Consider the following 22587-nt stretch of genomic DNA (forward strand, 5'->3'; position numbering starts at 1 on the left):
TTCTCTGATGTCAATTTATTGACTCTAACATTTTATTTGTTTAATATGAAATTATTAAGTTAATGAATTATTTCATATGTTTTTTCATAAACAAAAATTGCATTCATTTAAATTTAGTAAACCTTTCATATTAGATTCTTATTATTTGATTATTTTTATTCTTAAAAGTATATAATTTATTATTATATACGCAAAATTATGTTTGGTTTAAGTTGACATCAAATAAGTTTTAAACAAATAAAATGTTAGAGTTAGTAAATTGACAGCAAATAAGTTTTATAATTAAAAAAATTATCAAACAATTATATATCACACAATTAATCAAATGAATTACAATTTTTTAGTAAAAGTACATAACAAAACAAATTAAAATAATTAAAAAAACAGATTAAATAAAAATAATAGAATTATATAGTTTTAAAAGACACTAAAACAAAAATGTCAAAACACTAAAATAAAAAATTTAAAACATTACTTATTAAAAGTTCATAACAAAACAAATTATATAAATAAAAATAATACAATTATATAGTTTTAAAGTACACTAAAATAAAAATGCTAAAACACTACTTATCAAAAAATGTTAAAACATATTGATTTTGTAAATTAGATTTTATTAAAAATATTCTTACTCTTGTAAAATGTGGGTGAAAATCTTATTTTAGTTAAATTATAGTCGGATCGATCATATTTTAATTGTTGAAACAAAATATTTAAACAATCTCTAATATCCACATCAGTTTTTGGATAAATGAAATTAAACTCGTGATGTTAACTACATAACATCATAAAGTTGATGGATGTTGTCATGCATAACATATAGTTCGTGTGGCTAGGTATACATTAGCTTAGTTTGCATGGTTAGCCATGTGGTGACCAATAGTTCATGTAGCTAGCAATCATTTTTCCTATAATAAAATTACATAGTTATTGTGAGAATATAAGCTTCCACATCGAGAATTTAACATACATGCGTAATATATAAAAAGTACGGCTAATCCACTTATCACTAATTAATTTAAAGTTGGTAGTCCCGATATGAGAACTTATATTCTCAGAGTTATATATATATATATATATATATATATTGGAAATACCATTTTTGTAAAATCATTTACACAATACTAAGATAAGTAAAAAATATAAATATTGAAAAATAAACTTAAACAAAATTAAAATAATCAGTTTAAAAAAAATTCAAATCATATAATTTTATGATCACCCTTTGTCCTTTATAAGGCTGGGCAAGGCATTGCGTTTGTTGACAAATAATTCAAGGAACACCAACTCATGTCCTCTCCTTTTGATAAAGTGTAGTCTTTTTCTTAGTCAAATTAATATTTAATCAAACACTTTGGTTTGGTATAATGTCCATTAACTCTTTGGTTCTCACACTTTCCACTATATATATATACACACATTTATTGAGAGCAGAGCAGAGAGAAACAAAGAAGCAGAGAGAGAGAGAGAAACAGAGAGAGCAATGGAGGTTGAGAAGTCACAGGAGAACACTACAGGGGGAGAGGATGATGAGTCAAAGATCATCTACAGAGGATGGAAAGTCATGCCTTTCATCATTGGTACTAACTGATCCATATCATTTCTTAACTCTTTTTTGAATTTGCATGCAAACTCTGATCTTGAAACGAACAAGTCACCTAACAAGAGGAGTTTTATAAACAGAGTTGCTTAATGCTCTGTTCATAATTTGTTAGGAAACGAGACATTTGAAAAGCTTGGAATAGTTGGGAGCTCATCGAATCTAGTCATATACTTAACGACGGTTTTCAACATGAAGAGCATCACGGCGGCGACCGTCGTCAACATCTACGGTGGCACAAGCAACTTCGGCACCATAGTCGCCGCTTTCCTCTGTGACTCTTACTTCGGCCGCTACAAAACCCTATCTTTCGCCATGATCGCTTGCTTCCTCGTAACCACTTCATCACACAAGTTTTTTTTAAAAACTCACTAATCTAACTGTTCCTGTCTGAAAGTATGGATCTCTTATTTTATTTTTTTTGTTGATTTAAAGGGTTCTGTAGCGATGGATCTAACGGCTGTGATTAACCAGCTGCATCCAGCTAAATGCGCTAAGGAGCTAGGTACCGTGTGCAAGGGGCCATCCATTGGACAGATAATGTTCCTCGCCGGAGCAATGGTTTTGCTGGTGATCGGAGCCGGTGGGATCAGGCCTTGTAATCTTCCCTTTGGTGCTGATCAGTTTGATCCCAAGACCAAAGAAGGAAAGCGAGGGATAGAGAGTTTCTTTAATTGGTATTTCTTCACCTTCACGTTTGCTCAGATGGTGTCGTTGACGCTCATCGTCTATGTTCAGTCAAACGTGAGCTGGAGCATTGGTTTAGCCATCCCAGCTATCTTGATGTTACTTGGTTGCATCATCTTCTTCGCTGGCTCTAAGCTTTACGTCAAGGTTAAAGCCAGTGGCAGTCCTATTCATAGCATCACACGAGTCATCGTTGTCGCGATCAAGAAAAGGAGGTTAAAGCTCGTTGGTTCGTCTTCTGAGGGGCTTTACAACTACATAGCAAAGGACTTCAAGAACTCGAAACTTAGCCATACAAAGCAGTTTAGGTACTAAACAAGTTAATTATTCTGTTACACAAAGAGTATCATTTAAAATTTCAATGCAAATTATATTTAATTTTTACAAAATACACTGATCTTATAAATAATTTTATTTATTTTAAATATTATTGGTTAAATATGTATGATTAATAAGAACATAATTACATTCCAATCATTTTGTTGAAATGACTATTTGCGAAACAGAGGGAGTATCTTTCTTCCAAGTTTTCTTGTGGAACAAGCATAAACGTTTTAGGGTTTTTCTTAATTTGCAGGTGCCTTGACAAAGCGGCAATCCAAACACCAGACGATAAGCTGAACATAGATGGGTCACCAGCTAACCCATGGAACCTCTGCAGTCTACAGCAAGTGGAGGAAGTGAAGTGCGTGATCAGAGTGCTTCCGGTTTGGCTCTCAGCCGCTTTATTCTACCTAGCTTACATTCAACAAACAACATACACAATCTTCCAGTCTCTTCAATCTGATAGACGTCTCGGTTCAGGAAGCTTCAAGATCCCAGCAGCGACTTATACAGTCTTCTTGATGCTTGGAATGACAATCTTCATACCTATCTATGACCGCGTCCTTGTACCTTTCCTTAGAAAGTACACAGGAAGAGACGGTGGTATCACACAGCTACAAAGAGTTGGAGCAGGCTTGTTTCTATGCATCACAAGTATGATGGTGTCCGCAGCTGTAGAGCAACACAGGAGAAATGTAGCTTTGACAAGACCGCCGCTAGGCTTTGCACCAAGAAAAGGAGCAATCTCATCCATGTCCGGTATGTGGCTGATCCCTCAGCTAGTGCTAATGGGTATCGCAGACGCCTTAGCTGGAGTTGGTCAGATGGAGTTTTACTACAAACAGTTTCCAGAGAACATGAGAAGCTTTGCAGGTTCTTTGTATTATTGTGGGATTGGTTTGGCGAGTTACCTTAGCAGCTTTTTGTTATCGGCGGTGCATGATGTCACGGAGGGATCTTCAGGTGGGAACTGGCTTCCTGAAGATTTAAACAAAGGGAGGCTGGAGTATTTTTACTACTTTGTTGCTGGTATGATGACTCTAAACTTTGCTTATTTCTTGTTAGTCTCACATTGGTACCGTTACAAAGATGTTGTGGTCAAAGACAAGGACATGGACAAGTCCTGTGATGAGTTTGATAAGGTTTCGGTGTAATAATACTTCGGCCTCTTTGGGTTTAGGAGTTTGAGTTGGGTTTGAGTCACACTTTTTAACAAAACATTACATAAATCTCTTTGAATACTAAAGTAACACGACAATCACGGGCAAGACATGAAAGCAACGACACGTGCAAATGGAAGTAACTTGAGAAAGTTGAAGAGGTCAGGCAAAGCTTCTACGTTGCAAATAAGAAAAAGTCAAAGAAGAAAAAAAGTAAAAGAAGATAATAATAAAAGGGCTTATCGGTAAAATAGCCAATTTCGAAGAAAAAAATTAAAAATATAGCATATGATTTGACATTATTAGAAATAACATCCAAATAACATCTTTTCTTCCTGTTCTCTCATTTCTTTAAGCCAGTTGCCGGTAATAACATCCAAAAACCGTCTGTCATTTAAATAAAAAATAAATAAAAATGTTATTAGAGCTAGTGGTGGTTATAACATCCACGTTGATTATGGTGATAATATATAAATAGAATATACCATGCTAAATGATATAGTTTATGTTAATGAAATTATAAATTGATTTAAATATATTAATATACTATACATATCCAAAATTAATAAAATTAAACCAAACTTCAACCCAAATCTTTCAAAAACTAAACTCAAAACACTAATCACCAAACCTTAGAAGAAAATATGAACTCTAACCCAAATATCAAAATATGCACATAATACATAATATTAAGTATTATCAAAATAGAATAGTAACAAACCAAATGGTCCTAATACATATTGTTTAAACTTTTAAATATTTATGATTGTAGGGAGTGAGGTAGTGCTTACCCCAACATCAACTCAAACCTACAACAAAGTAAACCTAAAACACTAATCACTAAACCCTAAAAAGAAATATAAACCCTAATCTAAATATCAAAATATGCATATCCAAATAAAATAGTAACAACGAAATAGCATAGTACATATTGTTCAAGTAGGATAGTACAACCGGTAACTTACATTATATATGAGTGGTGGTGGTTACGGCGGAAGAAGTGGAGACTGGTATCAAGAAGATTGTGGTTGTTTTGAAGGATATAATGGCAAAATTATAAAATCAAAATTACATATCTGGTTAATAACTAAAAGAAATGATGATGATAGAAAAAGAGGTGGTGATTAAAGACGCAATAAATACAAAGCACAGTGTGAAGTTAGTGATAGCGTATCATAACAGTGATGGAGGGTAAGACGGTGAGGATGGAAGAAGAGCGGTGGTAGTTGATAATCAAAGAAGAAGAAGAAAAACATATTTTTTCTTTCATTAACCGGTAACTAAGAAAGGTAATATAGTATATATTTCATAAATAATGGAAATTTTTTTTTTTGATTAGATAGTTAATCATTAATCATGATATTTTTTGTGGCTATACAGCCCAATTCCCCCGTAACAAAAAGAAGCTTAACCTATGTGAGTCAAAGCCATATATTCTTTCATAATACCATAAAACAAACCTTTTTTTATAAATTGACAAATTTGATACTAAGGCTATTGGATCACAAAATATTTCTAGTCGAATTGTAATGGAACAAACAAAATCTAAGTAAAATATTGAAAATAATAATTTCAACTAACAAAAAAAAAAAAATTCTGAAAGGCAAAACAGAATTGAGAGAATTCTGAAAGGAATAAGATTATTGTGTATTATTTATAAGCAAATGAAAACTCAGGGGTATAAGTGAAAGCTGAGGTGAAAACTAAAAGAAAAAAAGAAAAAAAATATATAAACAGAGAGAAGAAAAAAGCTGTGACCTTTAATTCGCAGCCACCGTCGTCGTGTTGTGTGATCAACATGCTTGGAGAGTAAGAAGAAGAACGCTGCTTCTCTCAATTTTGACGAGAAGACCCAACTCCATTGTTTTCAATCTCCCTTGAAGATTTTCGCAGGGAAAAACCAAAACCATAAGCTAGATATAGAGCTAGTCAACTCCACCTTTCTCCAGGTGCTCTATTGATCTCCTTTACGTCTCTCTTTCTTCTTAAGAAACGTCTGTGAGATTCGAATCAGATGTCAAAAGGCACATGCTTCTCAGCCTCGTGTTATATGTTATGACGCAGAACAAAGTATAGACCTTTTTTTGTATTCTAGCTTTGGATTTTCACTATTTCGAAGTGGGTTTATTGTTAACTTGTGAGTAAACAAGAAAGTTGGAGACTTGAATTGTTTCAGACAAAGCTAGTTGTTGTAGTAATGTACAGTGTTTGGAGAAGAGCTGTAAACTATCTTTTTTCAATTGATAATCATTCTCCTGTAAAGTCTATTTTTGAATCTGTAAAAGTTTCAATTTTTGTTGCAGAGATATGACACCCGCAAAGCAAATTAGTAAACTTTCAAGTTCAGCAAGATCCTTTATTCTTAGTGGATCCAGATCGATTGCAGCTAGTGGGAGTTCTCGTGCACACACTGATGATGAACCTTGCGTCTCCAGACGCCAGCAGCTTCAGGCTGAAAAACGACCATCCAGTCTTGTCCTCACGCCTTCGGTAGTTCCCAAGAAGGTTGATGATTCTGGTCGGCCATCTCTATTGCCACAACATGTCTCTTCTTCACATTCGGTTAGTTATGCATCAGCAGTCATTAGAGAGGAGGAGGAGGAAGCTTCTTCAGCACCTATTGGGGATCAGATTCTCAGAGCCGGTGTTAAAGCGGTAAACATTCTCTCTGATTTAGCAAACTGTAAGCTTCCTTCGTTTGATAAAGGAAGTGAAGTACCTGGTCTATTACCAAAAGCCTTTATGGTGGATCCAACTCGGCCTATCACAAGCGTCAAGTCTTCTAACGTGAAAGCTCTAGGAAGAGACCTCGCCAAAGCTTACCCTGGCTCATCCTCAAAAGAGAGTAAAACTAGAAACCCTAGTCGCAGCTTCCAAGGGTCTAAGGAAGCTGCTCGAGGGCAGCATTGTAATACCAGACACGTTGTGGAGAATGTTTGCAGCGTTTTGAAAAGCTTCAGGTGGGGCCCTGCTGCTGAAGAGGCCCTAGAAAAACTCCGCGATGAGAAGAAGATTGTGATGAGTCCACGCCAAGCAAACCAAGTCCTGATGCAGATGAACGACTACGGAAACGCTCTTGGTTTCTTCTACTGGCTAAAAAAGCAACCTGACTTCAAGCACGATGACTACACTTACACCACTATGCTTGGTAGCCTCGGCCGCGCTAAACAGTTCGGCGCGATAAACAAGCTCCTAAACGAGATGGTTAGAGAAGGAGTTCGGCCAAACACAGTCACCTATAACCGTCTCATCCACAGCTATGGCCGAGCTAATTACTTGAAGGAAGCTATGAACGTGTTCAACCAAATGCAAAAGTCTGGATGCGAACCTGACCGTGTAACGTACTGTACACTCATAGACATTCACGCTAAGGCTGGATTTTTAGATATTGCCATGGATATTCACCAGAGGATGAACGCGGCGGGGATCGAAACCGACACTTTCACTTACAGTTTGATAATCAACTGTCTTGGGAAAGCCGGGCGTTTACCAGCTGCGCACAAGCTATTCTGCGAGATGGTTGATAAGGGATGTGCTCCTAACTTGGTCACCTACAACGTCATGATTGACTTGCACGCCAAGGCGAGGAACTACCAGAGCGCGTTGAAGCTGTACCGTGATATGCAGAGCGCCGGGTTTAAGCCTGATAAAGTGACTTACAGCATTGTGATGGTGGTGCTTGGACACTGTGGATATCTAGAGGAAGCAGAAGGTGTATTCGCCAAGATGGAGGAGGAGAATTGGGTTCCTGATGAGCCGGTTTACGGGCTGCTGGTGGATCTCTGGGGGAAAGCTGGTAACGTGGAGAAGGCGTGGCGCTGGTATCAGGCGATGCTTGGTGCTGGGGTGTTGCCTAATGTTCCTACGTTCAACTCCCTTCTCAGCACCTTCCTCAGGGTTAACAAGATAAGTGAAGCTTCTGAGTTGTTGCAAAACATGCTGGCGTTAGGTCTACGCCCCTCTTTGCAGACGTACACGCTGCTCTTGAGCTGTTGCACGGATGGTAGGTCGAAGCTTGACATGGGCTTCTGCGGTCAGCTGATGGCGAGAACTGGTCATCCTGCGCATATGTTTCTCCTCAAGATGCCGTCTGCTGGTCCTGACGGGCAGAATGTGCGGAGTCATGCGAACAGCTTCTTGGATTTGATGCACAGCGAGGACAGAGAGAGCAAGAGGGGACTTGTGGACGCGGTGGTTGACTTTTTGCACAAGTCAGGGCTGAAAGAAGAGGCGGGGTCGGTTTGGGAAGTCGCGGCGCAGAAGAATGTTTTTCCTGATGCGTTGAGGGAGAAGAGCAGGAGCTACTGGCTTATTAATCTCCATGTGATGTCAGAGGGGACTGCGGTGACCGCGTTGTCTAGGACGCTTGCTTGGTTCCGTAAGCAGATGTTGGTCTCGGGATGTGGCCCTGCGAGGATTGATATAGTGACTGGTTGGGGAAGGCGTAGTAGAGTCACGGGTACGTCGATGGTTAGACAAGCCGTTGAAGAGCTGCTCAACGTCTTTGGTTCACCGTTTTTCACGGAGAGTGGGAACTCAGGGTGTTTCGTTGGATGTGGTGAGGCCCTTAACAGGTGGCTGGTTCAGTCTTATGTCGAGAGGATGCATCTGCTGTGAGTGTTGTTTGTTTTACATTTTAGACTTTATTTCTTTATTTATGATTTGTTTAGCTTGTAACTCATATAAGTTAAGGTTAGGGATAGATCTGAAACTGCTCTCCGTCTTTATGTCCTCTGCTTTTCAGTTGTATCTTCCTCTTGCAATAAACTGTTAAATGTGGTAACAAACTCCTAGATTTATCTAGATGTAGAATCATTATTTCATACAAAATATTTTCTTCCAAAAATAAAAGAAGAAAAAAAAAATGCTACAGACTTGCTGATCTACATTGGATAGAGAAGAAAAAGTAGAGAAGTTTGGTGTTGTAGGAGGCACTGGTGGTAGAGCCGATGTTAAGGAACAAGGAAAGTCTAATTATATTATTGTGAGTTTTTTTACAAAGTTTTTTTTTCCAGTCTTAATGTGAATTTAATAATTTAGTTGTGTGACATAAATGAAGTATCAATAGGCCTGTTCGTTTACTAAACACGCTGCGTCAACACTAGCGGCTGAAATTTGTTCGTAATTTTCTTCTGCACTGACGCTGGTGAAGGAAAAAAGTGAACGCGCATTAGAATGATCGATGGAATCCGGTGATGTTTGTGCCGCTGAAATAACTAGCGTCACTGTTTATCTTTTCTTTCTCTTCCCCGCGACTGAAAAACATGGATGCTCTTCCATTCTCTATTTTCTCTCTTAGTTAAGTTCTCTCATTTCCCTTTTAAACTCAACCGCTAGTGTTGACGCAGAGCGTTTAATAAACGAACATGCTTAATGTAAGAACCAAGTGTCAGCATCTTACTTAGAGCAACTTTATCGGGGATTTCTTATTCTTATGTTCTTAAAATACATGTATGTATATGTATATATTATATATGCGTATGTAATTGCGGAGTTTTAAGCTTTACGGGAAAGATCATTTGTGACCAACCTTACCATTTAGAGATCGTTTACTTTACATAATCATGTAGTCTCTCATCTAATATTTATATTTCCCAAATCATTTTCTTAGTTATTTATGTAAATTGAATAAATCAAGAGTTACCTTTTTTTTACCTCTAGAGCAATATTCAAATCACTGCACTATTTAGAAAATTGTAATTGTACTAAATATTCATGGGCAATTTTCGTAAATAGACTATTTTCAAATTTTGGTCACAAAAGTAGACCAAGAGGAGGAAAATGACCAAAATATTTTATTTAATAGGTAAAAGGACTCTAATACCCTAGATATATATATAAAAATAATAATAATAAAATTTTATAGTTTTAGACTATATGTTTTGAAATTTTTTTTTTATTTTTTTTATTTTTTTTCAAATTTTCTTTTTGTAATTCGAAAATAATTTTTGAAACTATTTTTAAAATTTTTATTTTCAAAATTTTAATATTTATTTTTTATTTTATAAAATTTGAAACTTCAATCCCAAATCCACACCCTTTAACTCTAAACCCTAAGGTTTGGATTAGTTAACTTCATGAGTATAAATGTATATTTATCTCTTTAATGAAACATTTTGGTCGTTTTGATATTTAAAGTCTATATTTATAACAAAAACTTTGTTATTGCTATTCTAGGGTATTTGTCGGTATTTATATACGTGACTTTTTATATCACTTAGACCATCTCCAATGTATTCTTCTATTTTTTCTTCTATAATATAGGAACTCTATAATAGAGGTGACTTTCTCTCCAATGTATTTCTCTATTTCTTCCTCTATAAAGGAATATTCTTAAAAGATTCTTTTTATTTTATAAATAACACATTTAACTTATAAATGTTGCAAATTAACCCATTTATTATAACTTTTATTTTTTTTTCATAAAATTGCAATATTATTTAAATTAAACATTTTATTACAAATGACATTAGAAAATAATAATAAAACAAAATAGACATTATCTAAAGATCTCATTACTATATTTTTCCCATAAATGGTCGATTAATGCATTCCAATGTGAGAAACGAGCTTCATTATCCTTGATTTTTCTGAATCAACTTAGAAACTTTTGGAACCGATTATCTTCATCATCTGGTATTTGGACTTCTGGTGGTGGAGCTTTTCTTCCAATACACTAGAAAAAGGAAATAAACAATTCTTAAAGAACCTAAAGAAGTCAAGTGAACAAAGACAAATATCAGTTGGAGATTCAAAGACAAAATTTTGCTTTAAAACAGATGAAGGAAAAAAACAAATTTTATTTTGTGACGTAAATTCCATAGAAGATCCAAATGTCCGTGAACATTTCCAAGTAGAGAAAACACATATTTTACAAAAACGCAGTCACCAACAACAAAATCAGCAAGCTCCTCCTCCACCCACATCGTTTGGACAATATTTTAGCATTTTTTGTGGATCCGGAAGTAATTTACCAGAGTATTAAGTTGTTTCAACATGTTGTATTGATTAATATTTAAGTATTAAGTTGTTTCAATATTTAAGTTTAATTTTAATATGTTATCAATATGTAAAATTATGTTAAACTTTTAGTAATTAAATTTTAATTAATAGTTTTAATTATCAATATAAAATTTTAGATATCATTCATTAAATAAAAAGTCTGACTTTAAAATAAAATAATTAGTATGTAGACATAAAATAATTAGATATCTTTTTATTTATTTTATTTATAATTATAAAAATTAAAAATTAGTATGTAAACAAAAATTTGTGCATTTATATGTAAAAATTGTATTTTTTCGTAAACATGTATTTTAGTTATAATCACAAAAGTTAAATGACTATTTTGTAAATAAAAAAGTACATCTCTATTATAGAGGAATGCTATTTTTTCTCCTAAATATAGAGGAAAAAATAACAATCTCTATTATAGGAGAAGAAATAGAGGTGAATTGAAGTAGATTTTCCTTTATTATAGCATATAGAAGCAAATATAGGGGTGGGTTGGAGATACTCTTATATTCATAAATTCATAATGATTTTTTATATTCATTAAATACACCATAGGTAATACTAATAGTAATACATTCTCTCTTCTCTTTCTTTCTGAATCCATTTTTCATGTCGACACGAACTTATTGACGAATCTGAATCATTTTCTCTATTCTCTGTTGAAAGGAAAGGACAGGTTGTTCTTGGCGGTTGAACGTAAGCTACGTCAGAAGATCTACATTAATCCTTCAAAATTAAAACTCCTTGAATGCTTGGGTTTCTCTAAGGACGAGATGCAATGGTTCACAGTGAAGGAAGAGGAGAGCCACATTCACATTGTAGTATTGCACCCTTGTGGACGCCTTCAAGTTTCGAACGACTGAAAATATAGCTAACCGATGCACAGTTTCATACGAGGTTCTATAGAGAAGCTGAACGAGTTTGTGCAACGAGTGTCGCCTGAAGTTATCATACCGAGTGTTTACAACGATGGACCTGACTCTGCAGCTGCAATGGTGTCTATGTTGTTTACTTAAATCTCTGTTTTGGCATAGGCGATTAAGCTCACTGCTGCTCAAATGTGTAACAAAAGGCTTGTGGGATACAGACTGAGCAGAGGGTGTCAAAGTCCACCAATTTTTTTTTATATATTTTCAAATGTTCTAAGCAATATGTAAACATGATTATGTATTGCTTTCGTCACCAAACTCAAACCAACTAATGTCATGAGATGTTTTTCTTATATCAATTTCTTTTTTCTGATTTCCTCATTAGAGCAATTATTGAAATTAGCTGTGTGTAAAATTACAGAGATGATACATTTACAGGTTTGCATTCTTTTTAACAAGACAAATCTACAATCATTCTTCAAGTAAACACATTAGGTTCTGTAGTTGCAGAGATAACATAGTAGAAGTGAAGAACATAGATGATCTACTTTATCCACCGTGCAAGGTCAAGATGAAAACTGACCGCTTAGCTCCCAATCACAGTCATTCACTAACACAAGAACACCATGTCTCTTGCACAAGAATCAAATTTCCATGTTAAAAAACATTTACTAACCTTCAAAAAATTTGAGTTAATGAAAGAAGAGAAGCAGACATACACATCTCCCTTGATGAACATTTAAGGCCTCTCTTTGATCAGATTTGTACGAACCCACGAAAGAAAATGCTTCATTGTTAACTAATTTAAGAGAAAGTTGTGAGCTTTTAGATAAATCATAATAATTTGACCAAGAAGGATTTACGGGAAATCACCTGGGCAATATAATCATCGTGAGAATCAATTTGGAGTTTACTGGTTTCAAATTAGAAAAAAAAAAGAAGGAGAAGAAGAAGACGATTAAAAGAGGGCACACAATTATAGTAACGTTTTCCGTTTATTGTTCGATATGAACTTTTCAGTAGTTCAATTTTGCAAAGTGATGCAGATTTGGGGAATTATTTTGCATATGTGATAGTTGGGGAATTTATCTGTCAATTTCAAATTCATGGGGGAATTAAATGATCATTTTCCCCAATTAAGACCTACAGTATTTACCATCTTTTTTTTTTTTTTGTTGTCCTTCCCCAGATGCACAAAACGACACCGTTTAAACCATCACCAGTCTGACGCTTTTGGACCTTCGTCTTGCTCGTCTTTGTTTTAAGTTAACCGATTTAGATTTCCACCACAATGCCCTAAAAAAAAAAAATCTCAAATCAAACCAACACTTTCTTGAAAGAAAAAAACCTAATTTCAATCTCTCTTTGATCTCACCTTCTTCTTTAATGGGTTCCTCCTCCGATGTCGTCCCCGACCACCACCCTCCCGCCGACGATACTTCTCCGGTCACCGATACGGAGGAAACCACGCCGCTCAGGAGGACGAGGCCTTCGCGCGCCTGCACTTTAAGGACGCAGCAGCGGCTTCGGGAGCAGCAAGCGGCGGAGAGGAAGCTCAAGCAGCCTAAGAAGGAGTGTAAACGGAAGAAAGAGGTGGAGGAAGCTGAGGATCAAGAGGAGGAAGATGAGAGTCAGATTCAATGCGTTGGAGGAAGTTCAGGGAGAAGCAAGATCGTTACTTCGCTTGTCTCGCCGCCGGAGGCTTCGCAGATGCCGCGGTGGAATCTTAGGTCTATGTGGGAACTTGCTTCCGTGCTCAACTTCTTGCATGTGAGCTATTTGTTGTCTTCAATTGATTGTTCTCTTAGCTCACTCACTCACTCTCAAGTTCTCTTTTTTTTTTTTTTATGGATGGTCAAGGTTTTTAGACCGCTTTTGAAAATCAATGTGGAGTTTTCAGCGGAGGAGTTTGAGACGGCTTTGCTGAATCCTAACGATACTTTGAGTGACATTCATATTCCTCTGTTAAAGGTTGGTGCTTTGCCTATCCTTTCCCTACTCTCTTAACATGCTTTTTGTGTCTTATTGGTGCTTTCCTAAGTGTTTGTTGGTTTACTTTGGTTTCTGTCTGTTTTAACCTTAATGTACGTTCTGGGAGTGAAAGTGTTGGCCCTTATTAGTATAAGAACTAGTGATAAAACCTTCTATTACCGTATTGAATGGTCACATTCTATTAAAGGTTAAGTCTTTCAATGTTTTTTGGCTAGCTTTTTCTCCTACACACCTTATAGGCTTGTGCTGCCCAGTACAGGATCACTTGAAAAGCTTTGTTGAGTCATTTTAGAGTTTACTTATTGAATTCTTTTATCATTTTCCTGAATGATATCATGATTTTATTTGTTGTGCATGGATGATTTGAAATCTGATGTAATCTGTACTTATGAATGTCTAAATTGCCTAGCAGTTTACTGATTTTTATTCTTTTCAAAATGCAGGCCATTCCTCCTGTAACTCGAATGGCCCTCACACGTGATACCTGGGTCACTGTCTTGTGCAGAAAAATAAGAGATTGCTGGCATTGGGTAATAACGGCTGAACATCTTTGAAATGATAGCGGAAGTACATTTTTTTTTGCATTACATCATGTTTTGACATGAACTTTGCCTACTTGTTTAGGTAGCAGAAGGGGACCTTCCTATTGTTGCCTCTCAAGGGTGAGTTATTATATTTTTCTGAATCTTATGGTAACTGTTTAGGAATCATTTATGAGATTGTTGTCTGAATCTTGTAGGCGGGAGACTGAAGTGTACAAATCTTTTGATCCAGCCATTCGTGTGGTGATTTTGAAAGCTTTATGTGATATTCGTGTTGAGGTAATGTTGCTGCTGTATGTCAATCTTTTTGCAGTTGAAAATGAATTTTCGTTATAGATGCTCACTATATGATGTCCATTATTAAGCTGTGGTGCTCGCTGATGCGAGGCCAATGATTGACTTGAAAACAAGATCGTTATAACACTGACAGTTTCGATGTGTTTTGTGAATTTCCACAGCAAGAGGATATCAGGAGCTACATAGACAACTCTCTTAAAACTGGTGTTCATCTGTCAGCTTTTCGCAAAGATCGCGTTGGGGGTGATTCACATGGAGTTAATTTTTGGTCTGTGGCAAATCCAAGAGACCTAAAGAGCACTCACTTGTTTGCATATATCTGATAGCATCCGTTGTTTTTCTTATTTAAGGTATGAGGATGATCCCTTAGTTGGTCACCGTTTATATCGGGAAATAAGGAAGGCAGAGGTGGTTAAGGCCAAAACGAAGGGTTCCAAGATTCTTCCTAACATAACATACCAATGGGAAGCTGTTGCCACTAATTTCGACGAATTCCAGGATGTTTCTGTAAGTCTCACTTCCATATGGCTGTCTGTAGTTAATTCGCGCAATGAAATATGGTTGCTTGACTCTGATGTGATTGTGATGGCTAGTGTTATCTATACACTCAAATATTAATCTTCTTTGCTTATGAAATTTCTCTCGTTTTGATTGTCAATTGATCTTTGCTTCTCTAAAGGACTAGACTATTATAATAGACAATAGACTGAGATGATGTGTCTCTTTGTTTTGCAGGAAAAGCTTAATTCAAGTAGTAGTAGAATTGAAGTTTCTCTAGGGAAGAAGTTAACGAGAGACATGCTTCCTGAGATTGAAAAAGAACACAAGGTTCCAATTTGCTCTCTGCTTTTGTTTTTTTTTTTTCTGTTTCACTTTGGTTACAGTATTCCACTACTGACTAAGTTTGTGGCTGAATAATTCTTATCAATTGTCTTTTTTTGTTTGTCTTTCTCTGTCAGAGGAAAGAAAAATTGTTGAAAAAGCAACATAGACAGGCCCTTCTCCTCGATAACTATTTGGTTGTTGATGGTCATGGTGCTGGCCGTTCTCTCCGTGATAGGAAGCCAGTTAGATACACTTTTGGTAAGGTTATCGAATTTGTTGGAAATTTGTGATGCCCGTCAGATACATTTTTGTATTTTTACCTGATTAATATTCAGCTTGATTTCAACTGAGCTGAAGAGCTTTACTAATCGTTTAATATTGTTGCAGATGATTATGATCAGTCGATAAATGAAGCTATCAAGATAACAAAGTACGCTCTTAGTGAATCATTTATGCTGTTGATTTTCTTGAAAACTGTTATTTGGTGATTATTATCGATTGCGTCTTACGTTCCGCTTGTTTTGGTAATGCTATCTCAGGATGAAACATCTATCACCAGAATCTTTACTTCACAGAAGAGAATCAGCCAGATTGGACGCTCTTGAGAATGGCAGATCGACAAGTTCAACCCACCCTACTGAGCCTGTGAACGACACAGCATATGCCAAATCTTCTGATTCTGCCGACTATGATGAGTTCGATGAGCAGAGAGATGAGTCCTTGGACAGAAGGCAAGACCCCCTTGCATTTTTCTTTTCACCTTCAATCATCCCTCCAGAACTTTGGAGGGAATTTAGTCCGAACTAACTGAATATAATGTCGTGACAGTAACAGGCGCAGACAACGGTCCCAGCGGTATTTAGCTACCGACTTTGTTGAAACTGTTTCAGACAATGATGTGGAATTTGAAAGCGATGATGACATTGTTGGGGAAGCAGTTTATGATGAAGAATATATGAGGAAGCGTAAACAGAAGAAGTTTTCTAGTGGCTCTGAGGGAGAGGAAGAGGGAGATAAAGGAGATGAAGAGTACAAATGGGATGAAGACAATGCCGAGTACGAGGAAGAAGAAGAAGAAGAAGAAGAAGAAGAAGAGGAGGAAGATTCTCTAAGCGATAGCGAAGAAGATAGTGATGATGAACCCCGAAGGGCTAAGAAAATGCCACGGAGAGAAACTAAGTCAAGATCAAGGTCAAAGGATTTACGACCAGGCCTGAGACGTAGTAAAAGAGCCACAAGAATCGATTACCAACAATATGAGCTCTCAGAATCAGACAAAGAAGCTACAGGAGCGGCAAAACGTAAGCGGTTGGTTGAGCCAGATGAACATTCTGATGAAACAGGGAATGGGGATTTCACTATGGAAAGTGAGGACTCCGAAGAAAATGCAAATGACCCTGAAACAAAATCTTCTGAAGAAGAAAAGCCCAGAGAGGTCAATGACTATGCAGAGACGACAAATGGTACTGAGAATAATCAACTTAGCAAATCAAACGGCACAGGCCAAGAAGAAGCTGAGGGTGTAGTAGGCAAAAGGCGTTTCCTCGACCTAAACGAGCTTGCTCCTGTATCTGGTTTTGATGATGGTCCAAGTACAGTCTTGAAGGAAGATGATAAGGGCGACAATTCATAAGCAAGACATGGAGACCTCTCTTCGTCTGAAAGCTCCATCTGGTACCATTGTATGATATAAGCAATATTTTCACGAGTTTATTTCTGGTCAAACCCCATTTCCGGAGAAGTTAAACGGTAAGATATATACTTCATTGGCTTGTTCTGCATTCAAGCATCTCTGCTCTGTTGTTGTCAACTTATTCAGGCAGCGGGTAAGAAGTGAAGTGGAGACTGTTGCAGAGAGTCCTAAGATGAAGTATGTGTAGATTAGGTTAGCATTTTTATCTTACCTTGAAAAAAGAAACAATGAAGAGGGTGAACCAGAGATTCCTAAGAGCTGTTTAATGTTGTGGAATTATTATGTGTACAATCTACCTTTTCTAACTTTTGTACGAACACGTTCATGGTCTCTTGGGATTTTGGTAAAACTGCGTACCTTTGAGACTTTGCCTTGTCCCATATCACATTCATAAGCTTTAAAAAGCCCATGATTCCGTGAAGTTAGATTTATATGATTACACAAACTCGTCTTATCAACTATCATCATAGAAGACTCAAATATATTGTCTTTCCTGTTACCACTACCAAAGGAACTCATATATTTCAAATTACCACTACCTTTTAAATTTCGATATCAACAATTTCATTATAATTTAAATTTTATTAGGAAACATTTAAAATAATATAATGAATTGTGATAAAGAAGTTGGAACCAAAGATGTGTAAAAATAAAGAAAAGTGGAATAATACTTGTAATTAAAGAAATCATGCATATGTAATTTTATGAAAGATGAAGAATATTCATGCCTTTCTTGCCACACACGCTTCTTATACCTTCAAACCCATTTCTCCTAATCCCTTCCTTCTTCACAACACTCCCTTTGTAACTCTTATTACATGCCTCATTCTTCATCTATGTTAAGAAAAGCTTTTAAATAACCAATACTAGTAATAACTTCCTTTATAAAAAAGTTTTCTTTAAAGAAAAATGGTGAGATCTTGCTCTTCCAAATCAAAGAATCCCTGGACAGATGAAGATAACGCCTCCCAGAAGTTTGCCTTTGCATCTTCCTCCAAGAACGGATCCACTCCTAAGAAAATAGGTTGCAGAAACATTTCTCTATTTATGATGTTGACATGGTATATATACATGTGTGTGTGTGAACATTTATAGGACTTAGGAGATGTGGGAAGAGCTGCAGAGTGAGAAAGACTGATAACGCAGGAGCTAAGCATGAGAGCTTCACTCCTGAAGAAGAAGATCTTATCATCAAGATGCACGCAGCAATGGGAAGCAGGTTGTTTTATATATATATATCTTGAATGACTCAAAATAGATTTAACAGATTCTGATTATCTTTTTTTGTGTCTTGATTCAGATGGCCACTTATTGCACAACATCTACCAGGAAAGACAGAAGAAGAAGTGAAGATGGTTTGGAACTCAAAACTAAAGAAGAAACTGTCCCAAATGGGAATAGATCATGTCACTCACCGTCCTTTCTCTCATGTGCTTGCTGAATACGGCAACATCAACGGTGGTGGTGGTGGTACCCTAAACCCTAATCCCATGAACCAAACCGGATCTCTTGGACCTAATCCCTCCCTCAACGAAGATTCTCATCAACAACAACAACAACAATCTAATGATTCAGGAGATCTCATGTTTCACCTACAAGCAATCAAGCTTATGACCGAGTCATCAAACCAAGTCAAGCCCGAGTCTACGTTTATGTACGCCTCTTCCTCTTCTTCTAACTCCTCTCCTCCGTTGTTCTCTTCAACTTGTTCTACCATAGCTCAGGAGAATTCGGAGGTTAACTTCACCTGGTCTGACTTTCTTCTTGACCAAGAAACCTTTAATGAAAACCAACAGAACTATCCTGATCAAGAATTAGACAACTTGTTTGGTAATGAGTTCTCTGAGGCAGAGGCTGTAGCTACAGTGGCTAATACATCAGCTCCAGATGCTCGAATCGAAGAAGAGTCTCTAAGCAATGGGTTCGTTGAGTCGATTATAGCTAAAGAAAAAGAGTTGTTCTTGGGGTTTCCAAGCTATTTGGATCAGCCTTTTCATTTCTAGTTTATTTTTCTTCCTCTTCTCAAGTCTCAACTACTAAATAAAGAAACAATGTAATAAAGAGACAGTTGCTTTATTATAATGGAGAAGCAAAAAATAGAGAAAGAGATGAATCTTATTAATGTTATTTTGGGTTCAAGAAATCTTTTTAATGTTGATTTTTTCATTACCTATTATCATACATAGTGTATATGATTATTGCTATAAAATCTAAATGAGGAAAGATAATTTCAAAAAACATAAATGAAAAGATTCAAAGAGCAAACTTGGACTTGAGATTGTTCACAGTTGCATCATCAATCCTAACTCCTATTTTGACTTTTCTCTTTTACTATTTTACTCAATTTTCTTAAGACATTAGATCTAATGTTTCATAGCTGAGTGATACTAGTCATTATGATCCTATGATTTCTATCCAATCTAACCTGTCTCTTTCAAAGGATGAAATATCGAATCTCCATCCAACACTTCACTCTCTTAGCCATTATGATCAATCAGAGACTTCTTCATAAATCGAACAGACCATCTTGGACTATTCTGAGCTGCGTCACAAAGTGGAATCCCAAAGAATCTATTGCTTACCTCCTTTGGCAAAACTCGGTGTTCTATATCATCAACTGACTACTGAGTCCCCTGAGGCGCCTTTCGTGTTAAAAATCTTCATTCTCTGACAGTTCTGAGTACTAAGATACGAGACAAGTCCAAGGTTCTTTGATTGAATGAGACTCTAGGAGAGGGGCTAGGAACACCAAAGAAAGAGTGGTTATAATTTTTGAGGTCGAAGAACTTAACGAATTGGTTAGAGAAGAAAGCGAGATGGTCCCATTCAAGGATAGCATAGATTAAGAAGTGTGGGAATGTTCCAAGTTGTTGTCCTATGAACTTCTTGACATTATTGTGATTGCAAAATGCTTATCATGAAGATAGAAGCAACCACAGAGAGAGCAAGAGTTGAGAACATGATCTGGAAAGGTGACATGAAGGTTTGAGATGGTGGCAGAGAAGAAAAACAGGAGGTTATGTTATGCCCACCATTATTACTTATGTTCCTATTTTTGGAATGGAAAATTTTTGAACCAAGGTTGAAACCCAAAACTGGCAAATTTAGAATGGTTTATAAAGACTTATTTTCTGATTCTTTTTATTTTTCAGAGATATCTGTTGAAGCACATATAGACTTTTTAACTACACCCAAGTCCTAACTATCATCTATAAGAAAACAAAAATCCATCAAAAAAAAGTCAGAGTGGAACATTACATTATTTATGGAATTAAAGGTGATCCTGATAAGATATTCGATGAACCACATACATACATTTTAGCTTATCCCAAAAGATAAGATATAGAAAGCCCCACAAATCACCAACCAACCATTGATTGAGATGGGCCACATGAGAGTCACAACTTCTTTTAACTTACATACCACAAAACAAACCACACACACAGAGCAGAGTTTTACAAACAATACAAAACATAGATGATGAAGAACCCCTAAACAACAGTTCGTCCATCTCTAAAGCCCCTTCCTCTGTTGTTATTGTTCTTTTATCCCCTGATTATTTTTTTCCAGACAAAATACATAACAGTTTGACAAAAGTAAGGCTTAAAGAAAGATAAAAAGGACTAACTCTAAACCTATTATGTACTACTAGAACAGAGAAACAAAGAAAGTAGCAAGGTATTGTGGATTCACCTTGGCTTTTATAGGTCTAAGCAACTCTGATGATGCTGCTATTGCTGTCTCCGTCACTGAAGCTTGGCATCATAGTGAAAGCCGAATGTCTTGAGTTGGATTGTTCATTAAGATTAAAGGACAGAGAGAGGTTGAGAGAAAGCGGAGCATCTGTGTTTAGATTGAATGGAGGATTTGCTTGGAAGGTTACTGGGACCGTCCGTGGTGCCTTCTCAGTTCTTGTCGGCACTGCAACTTCAGGGAAAACTTGCATAACCTGATGTCCAGAGCTGAAGTTAGTCTCAGGTAGTAATGAGTTGTCCTGAGCATGATGATCTTGCTCCATGTGCACCATTCCTGTAACCTGATAAAACCAATCACACCTAACTGTTACACACTTTTTGTTTGGTATCCATTTCATACAATAATATTTGTAAAAACTCAATTAATCACTTTCTAGCACAGCTTGAAAACATATATTCCCAATTTAAACAAAACCATTATGACATTTCATTCTATCTTTTAATTCTAAAGAGGAAATACTAAAAAGAAACTTCTCTAGAGAACAAATTGTTAAAAAAGGAAACTTTATTAATCAATATTGAGTAAGAAAGGAAAGAACTTTCAGAAAGCAGAGTCTCTAATCTAAGCTACACTAAACTAATGATTTAGCTTAACTAAATTGAATTAGGAATAGATTAGAGGTTTACCGTCTCGGTTGTGATGTCAAAAAGGCTAGATCTTCTCCGGCGACGGTTGAGATTGGTCCGGCGGAGGAAGTACTTCTGAGCGTGGCTAGCTACCTGAGTAGGCGTCCTGCTCTTGACAAAGTTTCTAGATATCCCTTTCCAATCTCCTTTGCCTACTTTCTGCAGACCAAGCAAGAACATCTTGTGCTCATCCTCTGTCCATGCTATTCCTGTTTTGTCCAATCAAACCATAGATTAGCTCCCTAACAACAAATCAATTAGCCAACTTTTTCATTCAGACAATCCAACATGCACGGATTCAATCACAACCTAAGGATAGAGTACCTCGTTTCCTCTCGCGGTTTCCGCCGGAGGACGACGGAATCTGGACAGCGTCATTGGCGGAGGCGTAACCGGCGGCGTCTCCGTCTCCGATCTTGGGGATCTCTTCCTCCGGAGGAGAAGACTTCTCGTAATCAGAGAGATTGTTCAAACTCACGCACTTTCTCATCGGATCGACCACGACTCTAACTCCGAACAACATGATCTCTCCTTTCTCACCGCCTCCGGTCTCCGACGAGCTACTAACGGCGGCCATTTTGAATGCTTTTTTCCGATTTTGCCCCCTTGCGTCTGTTTTGGTTTTTTTTTTTTTTATTATTACCACTTTCTCAATCTCTTTAGAACCGTACAGATAAAGAGACGTAGGTGTGAGTGGATCTGAGCTTACTTCTGTTTATTTTTATAAACGTGTCCGGAAGCCACGTGGCTCATTTTAAAACAAGATTATTACACTGTTGTACGTGTCCGAAATTTATTTGTTTGTCACTCGTTTCCTGTGTGACGTACTTGTCTCTCTATATTTATCCTCCTTGCTTTTGGATTTATTTATTTTTATTTGGATATATTCTGCTAATGACCCTCTCTCTTTTTTTTTTTTTGTTTAATCAAATTGAATGAGTATCGGTCATAAGTCGCTCTCAACTTAACAAAAGTAGTGTTTTGTAATAAAAAATCTTTTTTTTTCAAAACATTATCAATATAAAATGAGAAAATTGGTAAATGACATATGCCGTAATAATGCGCATGAAATTCTATTGTTAGAGTTTAATTATGATTTTGAATGGTAGATCTTCAATCTTTTCAATGTATAAACAGTATGAACGTGTTTAATACTGTAAAGTATCCGGAAAAGAAAACCAGCTGCGTTGGTTTGCTTTATT

General features: G+C 36.5%; 5 protein-coding genes and 1 long non-coding RNA gene across 8 annotated transcripts; 4 read left to right on the plus strand and 2 right to left on the minus strand.

The window, feature by feature from the left end:
* Positions 1-1347: 1347 nt before the first annotated feature.
* On the plus strand, positions 1348-3790 carry LOC106431814 (protein NRT1/ PTR FAMILY 2.9). Its single transcript, XM_013872641.3, has 4 exons — positions 1348-1580; positions 1716-1933; positions 2036-2595; positions 2865-3790. The coding sequence occupies exons 1-4, from the start codon at positions 1484-1486 to the stop codon at positions 3763-3765; spliced, it is 1776 nt and encodes a 591-aa protein (XP_013728095.1). The 5' UTR covers positions 1348-1483; the 3' UTR covers positions 3766-3790.
* Positions 3791-5266: 1476 nt separating this feature from the next.
* LOC106431858 (pentatricopeptide repeat-containing protein At1g18900) lies at positions 5267-9096 on the plus strand. 2 transcript variants are annotated; one of them, XM_022710785.2, is made up of 2 exons: positions 5267-5841; positions 6075-9096. In XM_022710785.2, the coding sequence occupies exon 2, from the start codon at positions 6079-6081 to the stop codon at positions 8386-8388; it is 2310 nt and encodes a 769-aa protein (XP_022566506.1). In that variant the 5' UTR covers positions 5267-5841; positions 6075-6078; the 3' UTR covers positions 8389-9096. The 2 variants fall into 2 exon arrangements, with proteins under 2 accessions (XP_022566506.1, XP_013728149.1); XM_013872695.3 differs by having other exon boundaries at positions 5274-5720.
* Positions 9097-12035: 2939 nt separating this feature from the next.
* Positions 12036-12765, minus strand: LOC106431857. The gene is made up of 2 exons (XR_001286288.3): positions 12528-12765; positions 12036-12453 (listed from the first exon to the last, which is right to left on the minus strand). It is a non-coding gene; the product is annotated as an uncharacterized LOC106431857 (long non-coding RNA).
* A 122-nt stretch (positions 12766-12887) lies between these two features.
* On the plus strand, positions 12888-17368 carry LOC106431856 (DDT domain-containing protein DDR4). 2 transcript variants are annotated; one of them, XM_013872694.3, is made up of 12 exons: positions 12888-13424; positions 13515-13625; positions 14090-14176; positions 14271-14308; positions 14386-14467; positions 14647-14753; positions 14836-14992; positions 15221-15313; positions 15445-15568; positions 15698-15740; positions 15850-16041; positions 16145-17368. In XM_013872694.3, exons 1-12 carry the CDS (start codon positions 13041-13043, stop codon positions 16941-16943), a joined length of 2217 nt encoding a protein of 738 aa, XP_013728148.1. In that variant the 5' UTR covers positions 12888-13040; the 3' UTR covers positions 16944-17368. The 2 variants fall into 2 exon arrangements, with proteins under 2 accessions (XP_013728148.1, XP_013728147.1); XM_013872693.3 differs by having other exon boundaries at positions 12892-13424; positions 16139-17368.
* A 224-nt stretch (positions 17369-17592) lies between these two features.
* LOC106431835 (transcription factor MYB35) lies at positions 17593-19108 on the plus strand. The gene is made up of 3 exons (XM_013872659.3): positions 17593-18027; positions 18099-18222; positions 18304-19108. The coding sequence occupies exons 1-3, from the start codon at positions 17913-17915 to the stop codon at positions 19004-19006; spliced, it is 942 nt and encodes a 313-aa protein (XP_013728113.1). The 5' UTR covers positions 17593-17912; the 3' UTR covers positions 19007-19108.
* A 1121-nt stretch (positions 19109-20229) lies between these two features.
* LOC106431850 (transcription factor MYB1R1) lies at positions 20230-22105 on the minus strand. Its single transcript, XM_013872682.3, has 4 exons — positions 21710-22105; positions 21386-21594; positions 20697-21039; positions 20230-20555 (listed from the first exon to the last, which is right to left on the minus strand). Exons 1-3 carry the CDS (start codon positions 21960-21962, stop codon positions 20713-20715), a joined length of 789 nt encoding a protein of 262 aa, XP_013728136.1. The 5' UTR covers positions 21963-22105; the 3' UTR covers positions 20230-20555; positions 20697-20712.
* Between the last annotated feature and the right edge of the window lie 482 nt (positions 22106-22587).

The sequence above is a fragment of the Brassica napus genome, chromosome C8 (genome assembly GCF_020379485.1).
Source record: "Brassica napus cultivar Da-Ae chromosome C8, Da-Ae, whole genome shotgun sequence".
NCBI classification, from domain to species: domain Eukaryota; kingdom Viridiplantae; phylum Streptophyta; class Magnoliopsida; order Brassicales; family Brassicaceae; genus Brassica; species Brassica napus.

Bases quoted from the DNA above. Each gene is read 5' to 3' on its own strand.
- LOC106431856 (XM_013872693.3), top strand. From the start codon at position 13,041: ATGGGTTCCTCCTCCGATGTCGTCCCCGACCACCACCCTCCCGCCGAC. The intron at 14,468-14,646 runs GTAATGTTGCTG...GAATTTCCACAG, and splicing joins TATGTGATATTCGTGTTGAG to CAAGAGGATATCAGGAGCTA. The intron at 16,042-16,138 runs GCAAGACCCCCT...ATGTCGTGACAG, and splicing joins GATGAGTCCTTGGACAGAAG to TAACAGGCGCAGACAACGGT.
- LOC106431835 (XM_013872659.3), top strand. From the start codon at position 17,913: ATGGTGAGATCTTGCTCTTCCAAATCAAAGAATCCCTGGACAGATGAA. The intron at 18,028-18,098 runs GTTGCAGAAACA...GAACATTTATAG, and splicing joins ATCCACTCCTAAGAAAATAG to GACTTAGGAGATGTGGGAAG. The intron at 18,223-18,303 runs GTTGTTTTATAT...GTCTTGATTCAG, and splicing joins CACGCAGCAATGGGAAGCAG to ATGGCCACTTATTGCACAAC.
- LOC106431814 (XM_013872641.3), top strand. From the start codon at position 1,484: ATGGAGGTTGAGAAGTCACAGGAGAACACTACAGGGGGAGAGGATGAT. The intron at 1,581-1,715 runs GTACTAACTGAT...ATAATTTGTTAG, and splicing joins AGTCATGCCTTTCATCATTG to GAAACGAGACATTTGAAAAG. The intron at 2,596-2,864 runs GTACTAAACAAG...CTTAATTTGCAG, and splicing joins AGCCATACAAAGCAGTTTAG to GTGCCTTGACAAAGCGGCAA.
- LOC106431858 (XM_022710785.2), top strand. From the start codon at position 6,079: ATGACACCCGCAAAGCAAATTAGTAAACTTTCAAGTTCAGCAAGATCC.
- LOC106431850 (XM_013872682.3), bottom strand. From the start codon at position 21,962: ATGGCCGCCGTTAGTAGCTCGTCGGAGACCGGAGGCGGTGAGAAAGGA. The intron at 21,595-21,709 runs GTACTCTATCCT...TGGACAAAACAG, and splicing joins AAACCGCGAGAGGAAACGAG to GAATAGCATGGACAGAGGAT. The intron at 21,040-21,385 runs GTAAACCTCTAA...TGGTTTTATCAG, and splicing joins TTGACATCACAACCGAGACG to GTTACAGGAATGGTGCACAT.